The sequence below is a fragment of the Dipodomys spectabilis genome, unplaced genomic scaffold (assembly GCF_019054845.1).
Source record: "Dipodomys spectabilis isolate Male_0828 unplaced genomic scaffold, ASM1905484v1 ptg000318l, whole genome shotgun sequence".
Taxonomy (NCBI): Eukaryota; Metazoa; Chordata; class Mammalia; order Rodentia; family Heteromyidae; genus Dipodomys; species Dipodomys spectabilis.
The window spans coordinates 579,780-593,941 of NW_024870995.1; the positions used below are offsets into that span (position 1 = coordinate 579,780).

The 14,162-nt window shown below is 53.4% G+C and overlaps 1 protein-coding gene and 1 non-coding gene across 3 annotated transcripts in view; one reads left to right on the forward strand and one right to left on the reverse strand.

Moving 5' to 3' along the window:
- Positions 1–1,990, reverse strand: part of Spg7 (SPG7 matrix AAA peptidase subunit, paraplegin) — a 44,910-nt gene extending 42,920 nt beyond the window's left edge. For both annotated transcript variants that reach the window (XM_042702226.1, XM_042702225.1), the window contains exon 1: positions 1,805–1,990. In XM_042702226.1, coding sequence (XP_042558160.1) covers positions 1,805–1,966 — 162 coding nt within the window. In that variant the 5' untranslated portion in view covers positions 1,967–1,990. The remainder of the gene's footprint in view (positions 1–1,804) is intronic.
- Positions 1,991–5,010: 3,020 nt separating this feature from the next.
- Positions 5,011–5,117, forward strand: LOC122127977. The gene has a single exon (XR_006151337.1). It is a non-coding gene; the product is annotated as a U6 spliceosomal RNA (small nuclear RNA).
- Positions 5,118–14,162: the final 9,045 nt, after the last annotated feature.

Below are 14,162 nucleotides of genomic sequence, written 5' to 3' on the forward strand. Positions count from 1 at the left end.
GGCAGGAGGAAGGGGGAGCCGAGTATGGGGGGGAGGGGGGCGGAGGCCGAGCTCGGGCAGGGGGAGGGGGATGCCAAGACCAAGGGGGGGTAGAGTGGGGGGGAGAGGGTCGAGTGGGGATACAGCGGGGAGGGGGGTGGCGGCCGAGGGGGGGTAGAGCTGGGAGGGGGAGGGGCCGAGGGGGGTAGAGCGGGGAGGGGGAGGGGCGAGGGGGGTAGAGGGGGAGGGGCGAGGGGGGTAGAGCGGGGAGGGGGAGGGGCGAGGGGGGTAGAGGGGGAGGGGCGAGGGGGGTAGAGGGGGAGGGGCCGAGGGGGTAGAGGGGGAGGGGCCGAGGGGGTAGAGGGGGAGGGGCCGAGGGGGTAGAGGGGGAGGGGCCGAGGGGGGTAGAGCGGGGAGGGGGAGGGGCGAGGGGGGTAGAGGGGGAGGGGCCGAGGGGGTAGAGGGGGAGGGGCCGAGGGGGTAGAGGGGGAGGGGCCGAGGGGGTAGAGCTGGGAGGGGGAGGGGCCGAGGGGGTAGAGCGGGGAGGGGGAGGGGCCGAGGGGGGTAGAGCGGGGAGGGGGAGGGGGGGTAGAGCGGGGAGGGGGAGGGGCCGAGGGGGTAGAGCGGGGAGGGGGAGGGGCCGAGGGGGTAGAGCGGGGAGGGGGAGGGGCCGAGGGGGTAGAGCGGGGAGGGGGAGGGGGGTAGAGCGGGGAGGGGGAGGGGGGTAGAGCGGGGAGGGGGAGGGGGGGTAGAGCGGGGAGGGGGAGGGGCCATGGGGGGGTAGAGCGGGGAGGGGGAGGGGCCGAGGGGGGTAGAGCGGGGAGGGGCCGAGGGGGTAGAGCGGGGAGGGGGAGGGGCCGAGGGGGTAGAGCGGGGAGGGGGAGGGGCCATGGGGGGGTAGAGCGGGGAGGGGGAGGGGCCGAGGGGGTAGAGCGGGGAGGGGCCGAGGGGGTAGAGCGGGGAGGGGGAGGGGCCGAGGGGGTAGAGCGGGGAGGGGGAGGGGGGTAGAGCGGGGAGGGGCCATGGGGGGGTAGAGCGGGGAGGGGGAGGGGCCGAGGGGGGTAGAGCGGGGAGGGGGAGGGGCCGAGGGGGGTAGAGGGGGAGGGGGAGGGGCGAGGGGGTAGAGGGGGGAGGGGGCAGAGCGGGGAGGGGGAGGGGCCGAGGGGGGTAGAGGGGGAGGGGGAGGGGCGAGGGGGTAGAGGGGGGAGGGGGCAGAGCGGGGAGGGGGAGGGGCCGAGGGGGGTAGAGCGGGGAGGGGGAGGGGCCGAGGGGGGTAGAGCGGGGAGGGGGAGGGGCCATGGGGGGTAGAGCGGGGACGGGGAGGGGCGAGGAGGGTGGAGGGGGAGGGGCCGAGGGGGGTAGAGCGGGGAGGGGGAGGGGCCATGGGGGGGTAGAGCGGGGAGGGGGAGGGGCCATGGGGGGGTAGAGCGGGGACGGGGAGGGGCCATGGGGGGTAGAGCGGGGAGGGGGAGGGGCCATGGGGGGGTAGAGCGGGGAGGGGGAGGGGCCATGGGGGGGTAGAGCGGGGAGGGGGAGGGGCCATGGGGGGGTAGAGCGGGGAGGGGGAGGGGCCATGGGGGGTAGAGCGGGGAGGGGGAGGGGCCGAGGGGGTAGAGCGGGGACGGGGAGGGGCGAGGAGGGTGGAGGGGGAGGGGCCGAGGGGGTAGAGCGGGGAGGGGGAGGGGCGAGGGGGTAGAGGGGGAGGGGCGAGGGGGGCAGAGCGGGGACGGGGAGGGGGGCAAGGCGGGGAGGCGCCGGGACGGAGGTGGGGAGGCCGGCGCGTCCCCGCGACCTCCGCCAGGCCCCGAGGCCGCTCGCGGGTTACCTGCAGGGCTCGTCTCCCGGCCTCCGAGAGAAGCGCCGGAGTCCTACAGACCACAGACGGCCGCCGGCTCCCAGCCCCGGCGGGGAAGCCTGGGCTCCACCGCCGGGGACCTGAACCCGGGCTCTGGCGGAGGGCGCGTAGCAGCAGCAAGGCGGCCGCCATGCTGCCGGGAGCCGCGCCTGCGCGCTGGAGGCTCGGCGGCGCCCCCGGCGCTCTGCCAGGGGCGCGCTCCCCCTCGCACGCCTGCGCACTGGGCGCGGGGCGGGTGCTCGGGCGCATGCGCAGACCGCGCGGGCCGCGCCGGAGCACGCCTCGGTTGCCCCGGGTTCTTCCCGGCAATTCGTCCCGGGACGTTTTTTGAGGCCTGACAAGTGAATAAGTGACTAGGTGGTAGCTCTGGTTTCCATTCACCCCTTGAGGCTGACTCGCTCCCCTGGTGGGCCATGTGCGGCCGAGCTGCGCCCCGTCGCGCTGCTCGACGGCAGGGGCGGGCGGGCGGGCTCCGGCCCCTTGGCCCCGAGGCGGCCCGGGAGCTTCCGGTTTCGGGAGGAAGTAAGCAAATGGAGCGCAGGCGGGCCGGCGGGCGGGCCGGCGGGCGGGCCGGCGGGCGGGCGGGCCGGCGGGCGGGCGGGCGGGCGGGCCGGCGGGCGGGCGGGCGGGCGGGCCGGCGGGCGGGCGGGCGGGCGGGCGGGCCCCGCGGTCCGCACGGGGAGGGGAGGCGGAGCGGCCACGGCCGCCTCAGCAGGCTGGCTGCGGGAAGGGAAGCTCCCGTTCACCGCTCCGGGAAGTAGTGCTTTGACATCCGCCTCGCAGACAGGGAAAGCGGGGCTCAGAAGAAGGGACCCTATGAAGGGGGCCGGCACGGCTCCCCGTCGGACGCGCTGTCGGCTCCGTCCTCCCCTGGGGCTTCCTCGCAGCCTCGGGTGTGTGTCGGGGCTACAGATGTTCTGTTCATTTCAAGCAGCTCTTGAGTCCCAGGACTTCCACCGATTTTCACTGTACATGGTTTTTTTTTTGTCGGTTGTGGGGCCTGAACCCCGGGCCTGGGCGCTGTCCCTCAGCTCCTCAGCTCAAGCCGAGCGCTCTACCCCTTGAGCCACAGTGCCACTTCCGGTGGTTTGTTGGAGATCAGAGTCTCACGGACTTTCCTGCCCGGGCTGGCTTTGAACCGCGATCCACAGATCTCAGCCTCCTGAGGAGCTAGGATGACAGGCGTGAGCCATCGGTGCTGAGCCCTATAGATTGTTTTTTTTTCCTGTTGTTTCTCCCGTTCTTATTCTTCCTTCACGATCAAGCCATCCTTCCTGTTTGTCTTTTTCAATTATTTTATTTTCCTGATTAAAAGATCAAATGGTGCAGGGCACCAGTAGCTCCCACCTGTCATCCTAGCTACTCAGGAGACTGAGATCTGAGGATTACGGTTCAAAGCCAGCCCGAGCAGGAAAGTCTGTGAGACTCATCTCCAACGAACCACCAGAAAGCCGGAAGTGGCGCTGTGGCTCAAGTGGTAGAGCGCTCGCCTTGAGCTGAAGAGCTGAGGGACAGCGCCCAGGCCCAGAGTTCAGGCCCCACAACCAACCAAAAAAAAAAAAAAGATCAAATGGTCATGAAGGAGTCTTGTCCTGCCCCTTTCTATGTTCTGGCTCACTGTGTTTGGGCCTCATTGTCCTTTGATATGACTGTAACTGAACTTCTGAAATGGTTCCTTCCTTTTTCTCTTTCCTTCTTTTGTATTGCCAGTCCTGTGGCTTGAACTCAGGGTCTGAGGGCTGTACCTAAGTTTTTTTTTTCTCAAGGCTAGTGCTCTGTCACTTGAGCCACAGCTCCACTTTCAGCTTTTTGGTGGTTAACAGGAAATAAGAATCTCATGAGTTTTTCTGTTTGGACTGGCTTTGAACTGTAAGCCTCAGATCTCATTCCCCTGAGTTAGCCACCCACCACCACTGGCACACAGCCTGAGAGAATCCCTTGCATTCCATCAGTGCTTTTGGATGACATCTCTGATAGAAAGAGACCAAACTCCCTGACCCTTCCTTTGTTGCTGAAAGTTGGAGACTCAAATATCTAACACATTTGAATGTTTGGTGAGAGAAGAACTGCAATCCTTGTTTGAAATAAAGTTATTGCTGTCTAGCTTCTATCTGGCAATGGATACAGAAGCAGTCTGAGGTGATGTCAGAAGTGCATCCTGGGGCTAAGAATGTGGCTGAGTGGTAGATTGCTTGCCTAGCATGCATGAAGCTCTGGGTTGATTCCTCAGTACCACATACACAGGAAAAGCTGGAAGTGAAGCTGTGTTTCAAGTGGTAAAAGTGCTACCCTTGAGCAAAAGCTCAGGGACAGTGCTCAGGCCCTGAGTTCAAGCCCCAGGACTGGCCAAAACAAAAAAGTGCAACCTCTGGGGGAAGAAAGCTGGGTTCTTTCCCTTGCAGCTGTGACCTGGAGCAAATTATTAACTTCTCCAAGCCTCAATTTTCTCATCTGTTAAAATTGGGATAATAATTATCCGCAAAGCTAGGTAATATTAGTGTTAGCTTTCCCACAGGGTTGTTGTAAAGATAAAATGCAGTAAATGTATGTGAAAGCAACTTGTGAACCAGAAAGGCATTTATCTCTAAGAATTATTGTTATTACTAGGATGTCATAAGCAAGAAATGCCTGGGAAAAACCATGCACTAATTTTTATTCCACCTCTGCTTTGTAGGCTAGGTCTGGTCCTGGGCCCTGCAGAGGTGAACAGCGTCTTCATCTGTTCTACAACCGGAGTGGCGTCAGGCAGAGGCTCACATCACTTCAGGCAGTGGGGATTTCCTTTGAGGATTCCAGTGCTCCACAACCTCAGGCCAAGAGAGGATCTGTGGGTCAGATGGCTCTTCAGAACTCCCTTTCTTAGTCACTGCTTCAGAGCAGTCCCCTAACTACCTACATGTGACAGCTTTACTTTCTTCTCGGGCTCTTCCTTTACCTGTCTTTATTCTTTCTGTGCTTTGTCACTTCTGTTTGCCCCTTTATACTTCCTCTTACCTTAGCGTACTGAGATCCATGTACACTAGGACATTTTAGCCTGGCCTCCCTCTACTGCTTAATTCTTTAACCTTGGTGAGGCAGTGTCTTGGTGACTTCCAGGACAGTCTCTGGACTGCTACCCATACTGGGGCAGCAGTCATAGGTCAGTAGGTAGGATCATCAAGAATATCTGAGGGCTGGTGCTCGCTTCGGCAGCACATATACTAAAATTGGAACGATACAGAGAAGATTAGCATGGCCCCTGCGCAAGGATGACACGCAAATTCGTGAAGCGTTCCATATTTTTTTTACAAACAAGACCACACTAAAGCTACCAGCACAACTATGTTTATTGCAGCATTATTTACCATAGCTAAGATATGGAACCAACCCAGATGCCCCTCAGTAGATGAATGGATCAAGAAAATGTGGTATATATACACAATGGAATTCTATGCCTCCATCAGAAAGAATGACATTGCCCCATTTGTTAGGAAATGGAAAGGCTTGGAAAAAATTATATTAAGTGAAGTAAGCCAGGCCCAAAGAAACATAGGTCCCATGGTTTCCCTTATATGCAATATCTAGTATATGTATGAGTCAAGCGGAAAAGGTCAGATAATGTGATGTTAGGAATACGATCCCTTAAATATGTATTTTAATGTTTTTTTTCTTTCATGCATGTGTTTCTAACGCATTTATAAGATTATTTCTTTGCTTTGTATGTCCCTCTCCCACAGTGTAACCCCCGCTTTCACTATATTTGATGTCAGTATAACATGTGGAGGAGATGGGGACAAACAAGTCGTTTAAGGATTCAGGTGGACCTGTTGCAACAATGAGAAGTACAAAATGTCATGTCAAAAACGAGCTTTACAATGTCGGTGTGGGGGGGGAAAGGATTGGGTGGGGGGAAGGGGGGAGGCTAAATAAAAAAAAAAAAAAAGAATATCTGAGGGCTGCATTTAGAGCCTGGGCCATGAGTGAGGGAAAAGACAAGAGAGCAACTCTGTTCCTTTTGTGTGGTGCCAGGCATCATGCTCTTGCTAGGCTTTGTCACTCATGGTTAGTGCTGAACCATGTGAGCCACACCTACAGTCCAGCATTTGCTGCTTAATTGGAGATAGTTTAAAGAGTCTCTTGGCCTTCTTTGCCTGTACTGCCTTTGAGCCTTGATCTTCCAGGTCTCAGTCTTCTGAGTAGCTAGCATTATGGGTATGAGTTCCTGACTCTGGCATTTGTTCCACACTGATATAGATGACTACTAGGCCCTCCTCCTTACTCTCGTGAATTTCTGGGGAACTTCAAACAAGCTGCTCTTGAACCCTCCATTGTCTTACCTGTAAGACAAGAGTAAGGCTTTAATATTCTGAAAGCAATATGGACTTCCCTTTGTGTATAAGGTCCAGGAGCTGGTGGCTCACACCTGTAATCCTAGCTACTCAGGGGGCTGAGATCTGAGGAATGTAGTTTAAGCCAGCCTGGTCAGGAATGTTCATGAGACTCTTATCTCCAATTAACCACCAAAAAGCTAGAAGTAGAGCTGGGGCTGAGGTGTGGGGAATGTGAGTTGGATATAGAGAGCCTTTGGGCTGGGAAGGTGGCTCAGTGGTAGAGTGCTTGCCTTGCATGCCTGAGGCCCTGGGTTCGATTCCTCAGCACCACATAAACAAAAAAAAAAAGCTGGAAGTGGTGCTGTGGCTCAAGTGGTAGAGCGCTAGCCTTGAGCTGAAGAGCTGAGGGACAGCGCCCAGGCCGAGTTCAGGCCCCATGACTGGAACAAAAAAGAAAAAACAAAAAAAAGGGCTGGGAAGGTGGCTCAGTGGTAGAGTGCTTGCCTTGCATGCCTGAGGCCCTGGGTTCGATTCCTCAGTACCACATAAGCAAAAAGAAAAAAGCTGGAAGTGGCACTGTGGCTCAAGTGTAGAGCGCTAGCCTTGAGCTGAAGAGCTGAGGGACAGCACCCAGGCCCAGAGTTCAGGCCCTGCGACCAGACCCCCCCCTCTCCCCCCCCCCAAAAAAATAGTCTCACAGATGTTCTTGCCAGGCTGGCTTTGAACTGTGATCCTCAGATCTCAGCCTCCTGATAGCTAGGATTACAAGTATGAGTACCAGCACCTGGCTTTCCTTGGCATTTTTTTCAGCTCTTCAGCTCAAGGATAGTGCTCTACCACTTGAGCCACAGGGCCACTTCCGGCTTTTTCTACTTATGTGGTGCTGAGGAATTAAACCCAGGGCCTCCTGCATGCAAGGCAAGCACTCTACCACGGAGCCACTTTCCCTGCTCCTCCTTGGAATTATTTGGAGAAGAGATGGCCTGCTGGGCGCTGGGGCTCACACCTGTAATCCTACCTACATACTCAGGAGGCTGTGATCTGAGGACTGCAGTTCAAAGCCAAGCCTGTAGGCAGTAAAGCCTATGAGACTTATCATCAATTAACCATCAGAAAACTGGAAGTGGTGCTGTGGCTCATAGTGGTAGAGCATTAGCCTTGAGCTGAAGAGCTCAGGGACAGCGCCTAAGCCCAGAGTTCAAGCTCCAGGACTCACCAAAAAAAAGAGAGGGGAGGGGTTGCCTTTCAGCTAGTAGAATTGGAAGTGTGGAAGTGAGGACTGTAGACTTGCTATCAGCATCTTGCCCACCCATGAGAACTGTCTGTGGGAGAGCCATGTCCCAGAGCAGGAGAAAGGCAGAAGATGGTCTCCACAGGCAAGCCCACTTGCTGGAAGAAGCACATTGCCCTTTGTTTCCTTGTCATGAGCCAACCTATTTTTTTATCATGCAAGTTTAATTTGGCTGTTTATATATAAACTGGAATTTGCCTGTCCACATCTATTAGTTACTGGAAAGTCAGCACTGGCTGGAGGCCTGAGAGGACTCTGGGTCCTGACTTTGGGTCAACTCTAGCTCTGATGTCTGATGGGCAGACTTCTCTTCAAAGTAGCTGGCCTTTTATCTCTAGTTTCAGAAGTGCTTGATAGAAAAATAGCAAGGTATTTAGTAATTTTTGTTTGTTGTTTGTCAGTCGTGGGGCTTGAACTCTAGGCTTAGGCACTGTCCCTCAGCTCTTCAGCCCAAGGTGAGCGCTTTACCACTTGAGCCACAGCATCACCACTTCTGGTTTTTTAGTGGTTTATTGGAGATAAGAGTCTCATGGACTTTGCTGCCCGGGCTGGCTTTGAACCGTGATCCTCAGATCTCAGTCTCCTGAGTAGCTAGGATGACAGGTGTGAGCCACCAGCACCCAGCTTTTAGTGTTTTTTTTTTTTTAAGGGTTTGTGGATCGTTTTTGTTGAGCAGGTCCCTCTGTGGCTTGTGTTTGGGATTTGGCCATTGACTAGGTTGGCTATTATAGCTCACAGAACTGCTTCCGATGCCTAAGCGATGAACATTGTCCTCCTGGAAAGTGGAGATATGTGCCCTTGGGCCTGTAGTTAAGGTCACTAGTGGCTTGTCCTGGAATCTTGTATTCCAGGTCACTCTAAGTTTCCAGCGTGTCAGGGGCAGACCTGCTGCTATAAGATTCCTATGAGCCGCACTGAACTTTGGACAGCCAAAGTCTCCCGGAGGGACTCCTGACCAGTGAGTGTGCCACACCCTTGCTTTTTTTCTGCCAACAGGCTAGGAGGATTTATTTTGTCCCCTAGGTCCATTGTGAATTTCCAGTGCTCTGTCCCTAGAGACCACTTCCTCTTTTCAGTAAGTTGAACAAAAGGAGACTTCTTGCTGGGTGCCAGTCGCTCACATCTGTAATCCTAGCTAATCTGGAGGCTGAGATCTGAGGATCACCTTTTGAAGCCAGCCCAGGCAGGAAAGTCTGTGAGACTCGTCTCCAATTAATCACTAGAAAACCAAAAGTGGTGTTGTGGCTCAAAGTGGTAGAGCGCTAGAGTGTGAGTAAAAGCTCAGGGACAGTACTCTAGTCTTGAGTTCAAACCCTACCACCCACCAAAAAAAAAAGGGGGGGGGCATAGGAAGGTGGCTCAGTGGTAGAGTGCTTGCCTTGAGCTAGGAGCTGAAAGACAGTGCCGACAAAAAAAAAAAAAAGACTTCTACTGGCCCCATTGAGACCAGAGCCAGGTGTGAAAGTGATGAGGAGTGAGGGTCTGGAGGGTTGGAAGCAAAATTTGGGAGGCTTGATCAGAAGCCCCACGGCAGCTGCGGAGAACGAAGGAGCCAAGGAAAGGTTTTTCTGTAGGATAATGTGGTACTGCCTTTAAGAGACAATTTAATGAGTGGCCAAACTCCATTAGACATTATTCTACATTCCAGGAGCAAGAGAACAAAAGGGCAGTGCCCAGCCTCATATGTTTTTTTTTAATTTTTTATTGTAAAGATACTATACAGAGGGTTACAGTTACATGAGCAAGGTAATGAGTACACTTCCTATTGAGTATTGTTACCCCCTCCATTGTTTTTCCCCTACCAACCCTTCCCTCCCTATCTTCCCCAGTTTCTTTTTTTTTTTTAATTGTGATTAAGTGATTACATAATTTCCCAAATTTCACAGTATTGTGGAATAATGATGCTCATTTAAAGTCACAAGTTCATTCTAACTTTCCTGGAGCAAATTGTCTATCATATGTTTTCTTAAAGGAGATACAAAAGCTAGATGCTGGTGGCCCACTCTTAGCTACTCAAGAGGCTGAGATCTGAGGGTCATGAGTAAAGCCAGCCTCTGCAGGAAAAATTTGTGACATCTCCAATTAACCACAAAAAAAAAAAAAAAGTACCGAGCAAGCAAAGCTCCTGGTACTTAGAGGATGGTAAGTGACCCTGAAGATAAAAGACAAAAGCAGTCATGGGAGACTTCAAAGATATTTAAAAAAAAATGAAGCTGGAGGTGCAGTTTAGTGGTAAAGCACATATTCAGCATGTGTGAGGTCCTGAGTTCAAAATGATGTAAATATATATAAAATTTATGTGTATGTGTGCATGCTGGTTCTGGGGCTTGAACTCGGGGCTTAGTCCTTTAGTTTTTTCTGCTCAATCATTTGAGCCATAGCTCCACTTCCTGCTGTTAGGTGGTTAACGTAGAGTCTTAGGGACTTTCCTGTCTGGGCTGGCTTCCAACATCAATCCTCAGATCTCAGTCTTCTATGTAGCTAGGATCACAGGTGGAACCACCCGTACCTAGCCAAAACTTACTATTTTAAGAGAGGACTTAGATGCCTCCCTAAATTGAGGTGTAGGGGTGAAGGGTGAGGGACAGGGGAAGATGCAGCAATGCAACAATGTTCTGGTGGCCTAGGAGAGGTACACAGGAAGCAGCATGGAGACCTGGTGGGGGGTGGGTGGGATGTGGGGTGCTGTGGAGAGGTACACAGGAAGCAGCATGGAGGAGGGTGGGGAGGTTTGCTATGGAGAGGTACACGGGGAGCGCGCAGACATGGAGTGGGGGGGAGGTGTGGAGAGGTACACAGAAAGCAGCATGGGGGGGAACAGGTGGGGGGGAGGTGCTGTGGAGAGGTACACAGGAAAGCATGGAGACAAGTGGAGGAGGGAAGGGATGCTGTGGGGCAGTTGGTGTAGGGCTTTGTCACCAAATCATGCCCCTGCCTTTGTCCATAAGGTGGAGAGCTGGAGACCTGCAGGAAGCTTTGAGTCAAATATTGAGATGTTTTTGATTTTTGGTGCTGGGGATGGAGCTAGCATTTCAGCTCAAGGCAAGCACTCTATCACTTGAGCCACAGTGCCACTTCCAGATTTCTGGTGGTTTATTGGAGATAAGAGTCTCAGGGAAGCCAGGTGCTGGTGGCTCGCGCCTGTAATCCTAGCTACTCAGGAGGCTGAGAGCTGAGGATCACGGTTCAAAGCTAGCTCCGGCAGGAAGTCCGTGAGACTCTTATCTCCAATAAACCAATTGAAAACCAGATGTGGTGCTGTAGCTCAAGCGGTAGACTGCTTACCTTGTGCTGAAGAGCTGAGGGACAGCACTCAGGCCAAGTTCAAGCCCCACAACCAACAACAAAAAAAAGTCTCACGGACTTTCCTGCCCAGGCTGGCTTTGAACCGTGATTCTCAGATCTCAGCCTCCTGAGTAGCTAGGATTATAGGCATAAGCCACTGGCACCTGGCTCAGAGTTGTTTTTATTTATATTTCCTTTACAGCTAGGGATGATGAACATTTTCTCATGTTTCTTTTCCATTTTTACCTCCTCTTCTGAGAAGTCTCTCTTTAGCTCCCTTGCCCATTTAGTGGTTGGTTTGTTAGATTTGGGAGGCATTAGTTTCTTGAGCTCCCTATGTATAGTGTATATAGGCTTTTGTCTGATACATTGCTGGTAAATATATTTTCCCAATTGGTTGGCTGTCTTCCTACTTTGGTAGTTATGTTTTTAGCAGCACAGAAACTTATTTTAAGGTAGTCCCATTGTCGAGTCTCTTTCCAATCTGTTGTGCCCCTGGGACTCTGTTCAGAAAGTTCCTGTCTGTGACTATAAGTTCTAGTGTCATTATTGGTGTTTTTTTTTGTGTCGGTCATGGAGCTTGAAATCTGGGCCTGGGTGCTGTCCCTCAGCTCTTCAGCTCAAGGCGTGTGCTCTACCACTTGAGCCACAGCACCACTTCTGGCTTATTCTGTTTATGTGATGCTGAAGAATTGAACCCAGGGCCTCATGCATGCAAGGCAAGCACTCTAACACTAAGCACCTTCTCAGCCCATTATTGGCTTCTTTAAGACTATCAATAACTCAAGATCATCCTGCCTCCACCTCCCAAAGGCAGGTGTGTAACAACACATTGGGCCCAAAGTATATTTTCCTTGTGCCAGTACCAGGATTTGAACTCAGGACCTCACACTTTCCCTCGGCTTTCTTGCCTTGTAGCTGGCAAGCTAAAACTTGAACCACAGCCTCTAGTCTAGTATTTTGTTGGCTAATTGGAGATGAAATCTCATAGGCTTTTCTTCTAGGCTGGTTTCAAACCATAATCCTCCAAGTCTCAGACACCTGAGAAGTTAAGTTTACAGGTGTGAGGCACAGGTGCTTGGCTCAAGGTTTGTTTTTAAGCATCATTTTGGTGTTTTGTGAGTCGGCTTGAGAGAAGTCAAAGGTGGATCACGAAGATTGGGGAGGCTGTTCCCACAGAGCACTGGGGGAAATGCACCCTACACTGTAGTGGGCTGTCTACCTGCTCCAGAAGACTGGCCTGTTTGTTTTGGTGTTTCCTTTACCTTCCCTTGCCTCCCCCATCTGTAATCCCAGGAAACAATACCAGCTGAGTACACTTTTGGGCCAGCTCCTTGTGTGATGAGGGTGAGCACCCAGAGGAGGCTCCCAGACAAGTAGATGAGGCTGGGTGTTGGCCAGCCAGGCTAGTGTTGAAGAGGAACAAGTTGTAGCGGCTTTAGGCACCACTTCCTGTTCATTGTAACACAAGGACTGTTTGACAGAGGAACAGGTGGTTACTTCACAAAGAAACTGACTCATGACCCACTTAGCACTCCCCTTTTGTCCTATGGATCACTGGACTAACCTTTATGCACAGGGCCCTGCCTATATTCTGGTTCCTTGGAGTCCAAAGCCACTCTAGATGGAGGAGCAGCAGAGCTGGTCAGATCAAATGTGAGTAAATTTGGAGATAGGATACTTGGACTTTCCATGTGCTTCACAAGAAGAATGCATTATGGATTTTACCATATCCATCCCTGCAATGCTTTGTTTTGAGGTACTTGTGATGGACCCTGGGCTCCATGCTAGGCCAGTACTCTACCATCAGCCCACAACTCCTAGCTCCCCTGCTGTTTTATGCTAGGCCAGTGCTCTACAATTAACCCACACCTCCCAGTCCCCCTGCTATTTTATGCTTTAACTTGGCCCGTCAGTCTTGTTACTGGGCCTTAGAGCAATTCTATATGAGGTATGAGTTTCAAAAACAGAGCAGACAAAATACAAGTCCTATGCATAACTGGAGTTTGTCCTTGCTGGTAAAGTGGGGACTGAAGAGCTCAGTTGTCCCCTGGAGCAGGAGACTGGCACATGGAAGTATGGTAACCGCCCAAGGTTATTGAAAGATGTGACAGCAACCTAGTAGCCTGTCTATACTTAACTCCTGTGAAATTTATGCTTTTATTTCCTAAGTACCTTTTAGAGTTACAAAGTCAAACTGGATCTCAGTGACAAATTGCTAATTCATATAATACCAAGCACCTACCTGTCACTGGTATTCAATTTGTAAAAGGAGTTTATATGCATAAAAATATCACCTCTTGGACAGGGAAAGTGGACTAGTGGTAGAGTGCTTGCCTAGCATGCATGATGCTCTGGGTTCAATTCCTCAGTACCACATACACAGAAAAAGCCAGAAGTGAGGCTGTGGCTCAGGGTTAGAGTGTTAGCCTTGAGCAAAAAGCAGCTCAGGGACAGCACCCAGGCCATGAATTCAAGTCCCAGGACTGGCAAAAAAAAACCAAAAAACAAAAAATGGTTCAAGGACAGCACCAAGGCCCTGAGTTTAAGCCCACAACTGACCCTCCGTGCTCCCCCCCCCAAAAAAAAAATGTCACCTCTTCAGCCAGGGACTAGAGAAGAAAGTGGGAAAGCAGATTGGTTATTAGCTATCAGGCGGCCAGGGGAAGAGACATTCCCTGTCTCTGCAGTCTGCATCCCCCGTCTCTGCAGTCTGCATCCCCCGTCTCTGCAGTCTGCATCTCCCGTCTCTGCAGTCTGCATCTCCCGTCTCTGCAGTCTGCATCCCCCGCCTCTGCAGTCTGCATCTCCTGTCTCTGCAGTCTGCATCCCCTGTCTCTGCAGTCTGCATCCCCTGTCTCTGCAGTCTGCATCTCCCGTCTCTGCAGTCTGCATCCCTGTCTCTGCAGTCTGCATCCCGTCTCTGCAGTCTGCATCCCCCGTCTCTGCAGTCTGCATCCCCCGTCTCTGCAGTCTGCATCCCCCGTCTCTGCAGTCTGCATCCCCCGTCTCTGCAGTCTGCATCCCCTGTCTCTGCAGTCTGCATCCCCCGTCTCTGCAGTCTGCATCCCCTGTCTCTGCAGTCTGCATCCCCTGTCTCTGCAGTCTGCATCCCCTGTCTCTGCAGTCTGCATCTCCCGTCTCTGCAGTCTGCATCCCCCGTCTCTGCAGTCTGCATCCCCTGTCTCTGCAGTCTGCATCCCCTGTCTCTGCAGTCTGCATCCCCTGTCTCTGCAGTCTGCATCTCCCGTCTCTGCAGTCTGCATCTCCCGTCTCTGCAGTCTGCATCCCCTGTCTCTGCAGTCTGCATCCCCCGTCTCTGCAGTCTGCATCCCCTGCCTCTGCAGTCTGCATCCCCTGCCTCTGCAGTCTGCATCTCCTGTCTCTGCAGTCTGCATCTCCCGTCTCTGCAGTCTGCATCCCTGTCTCTGCAGTCTGCATC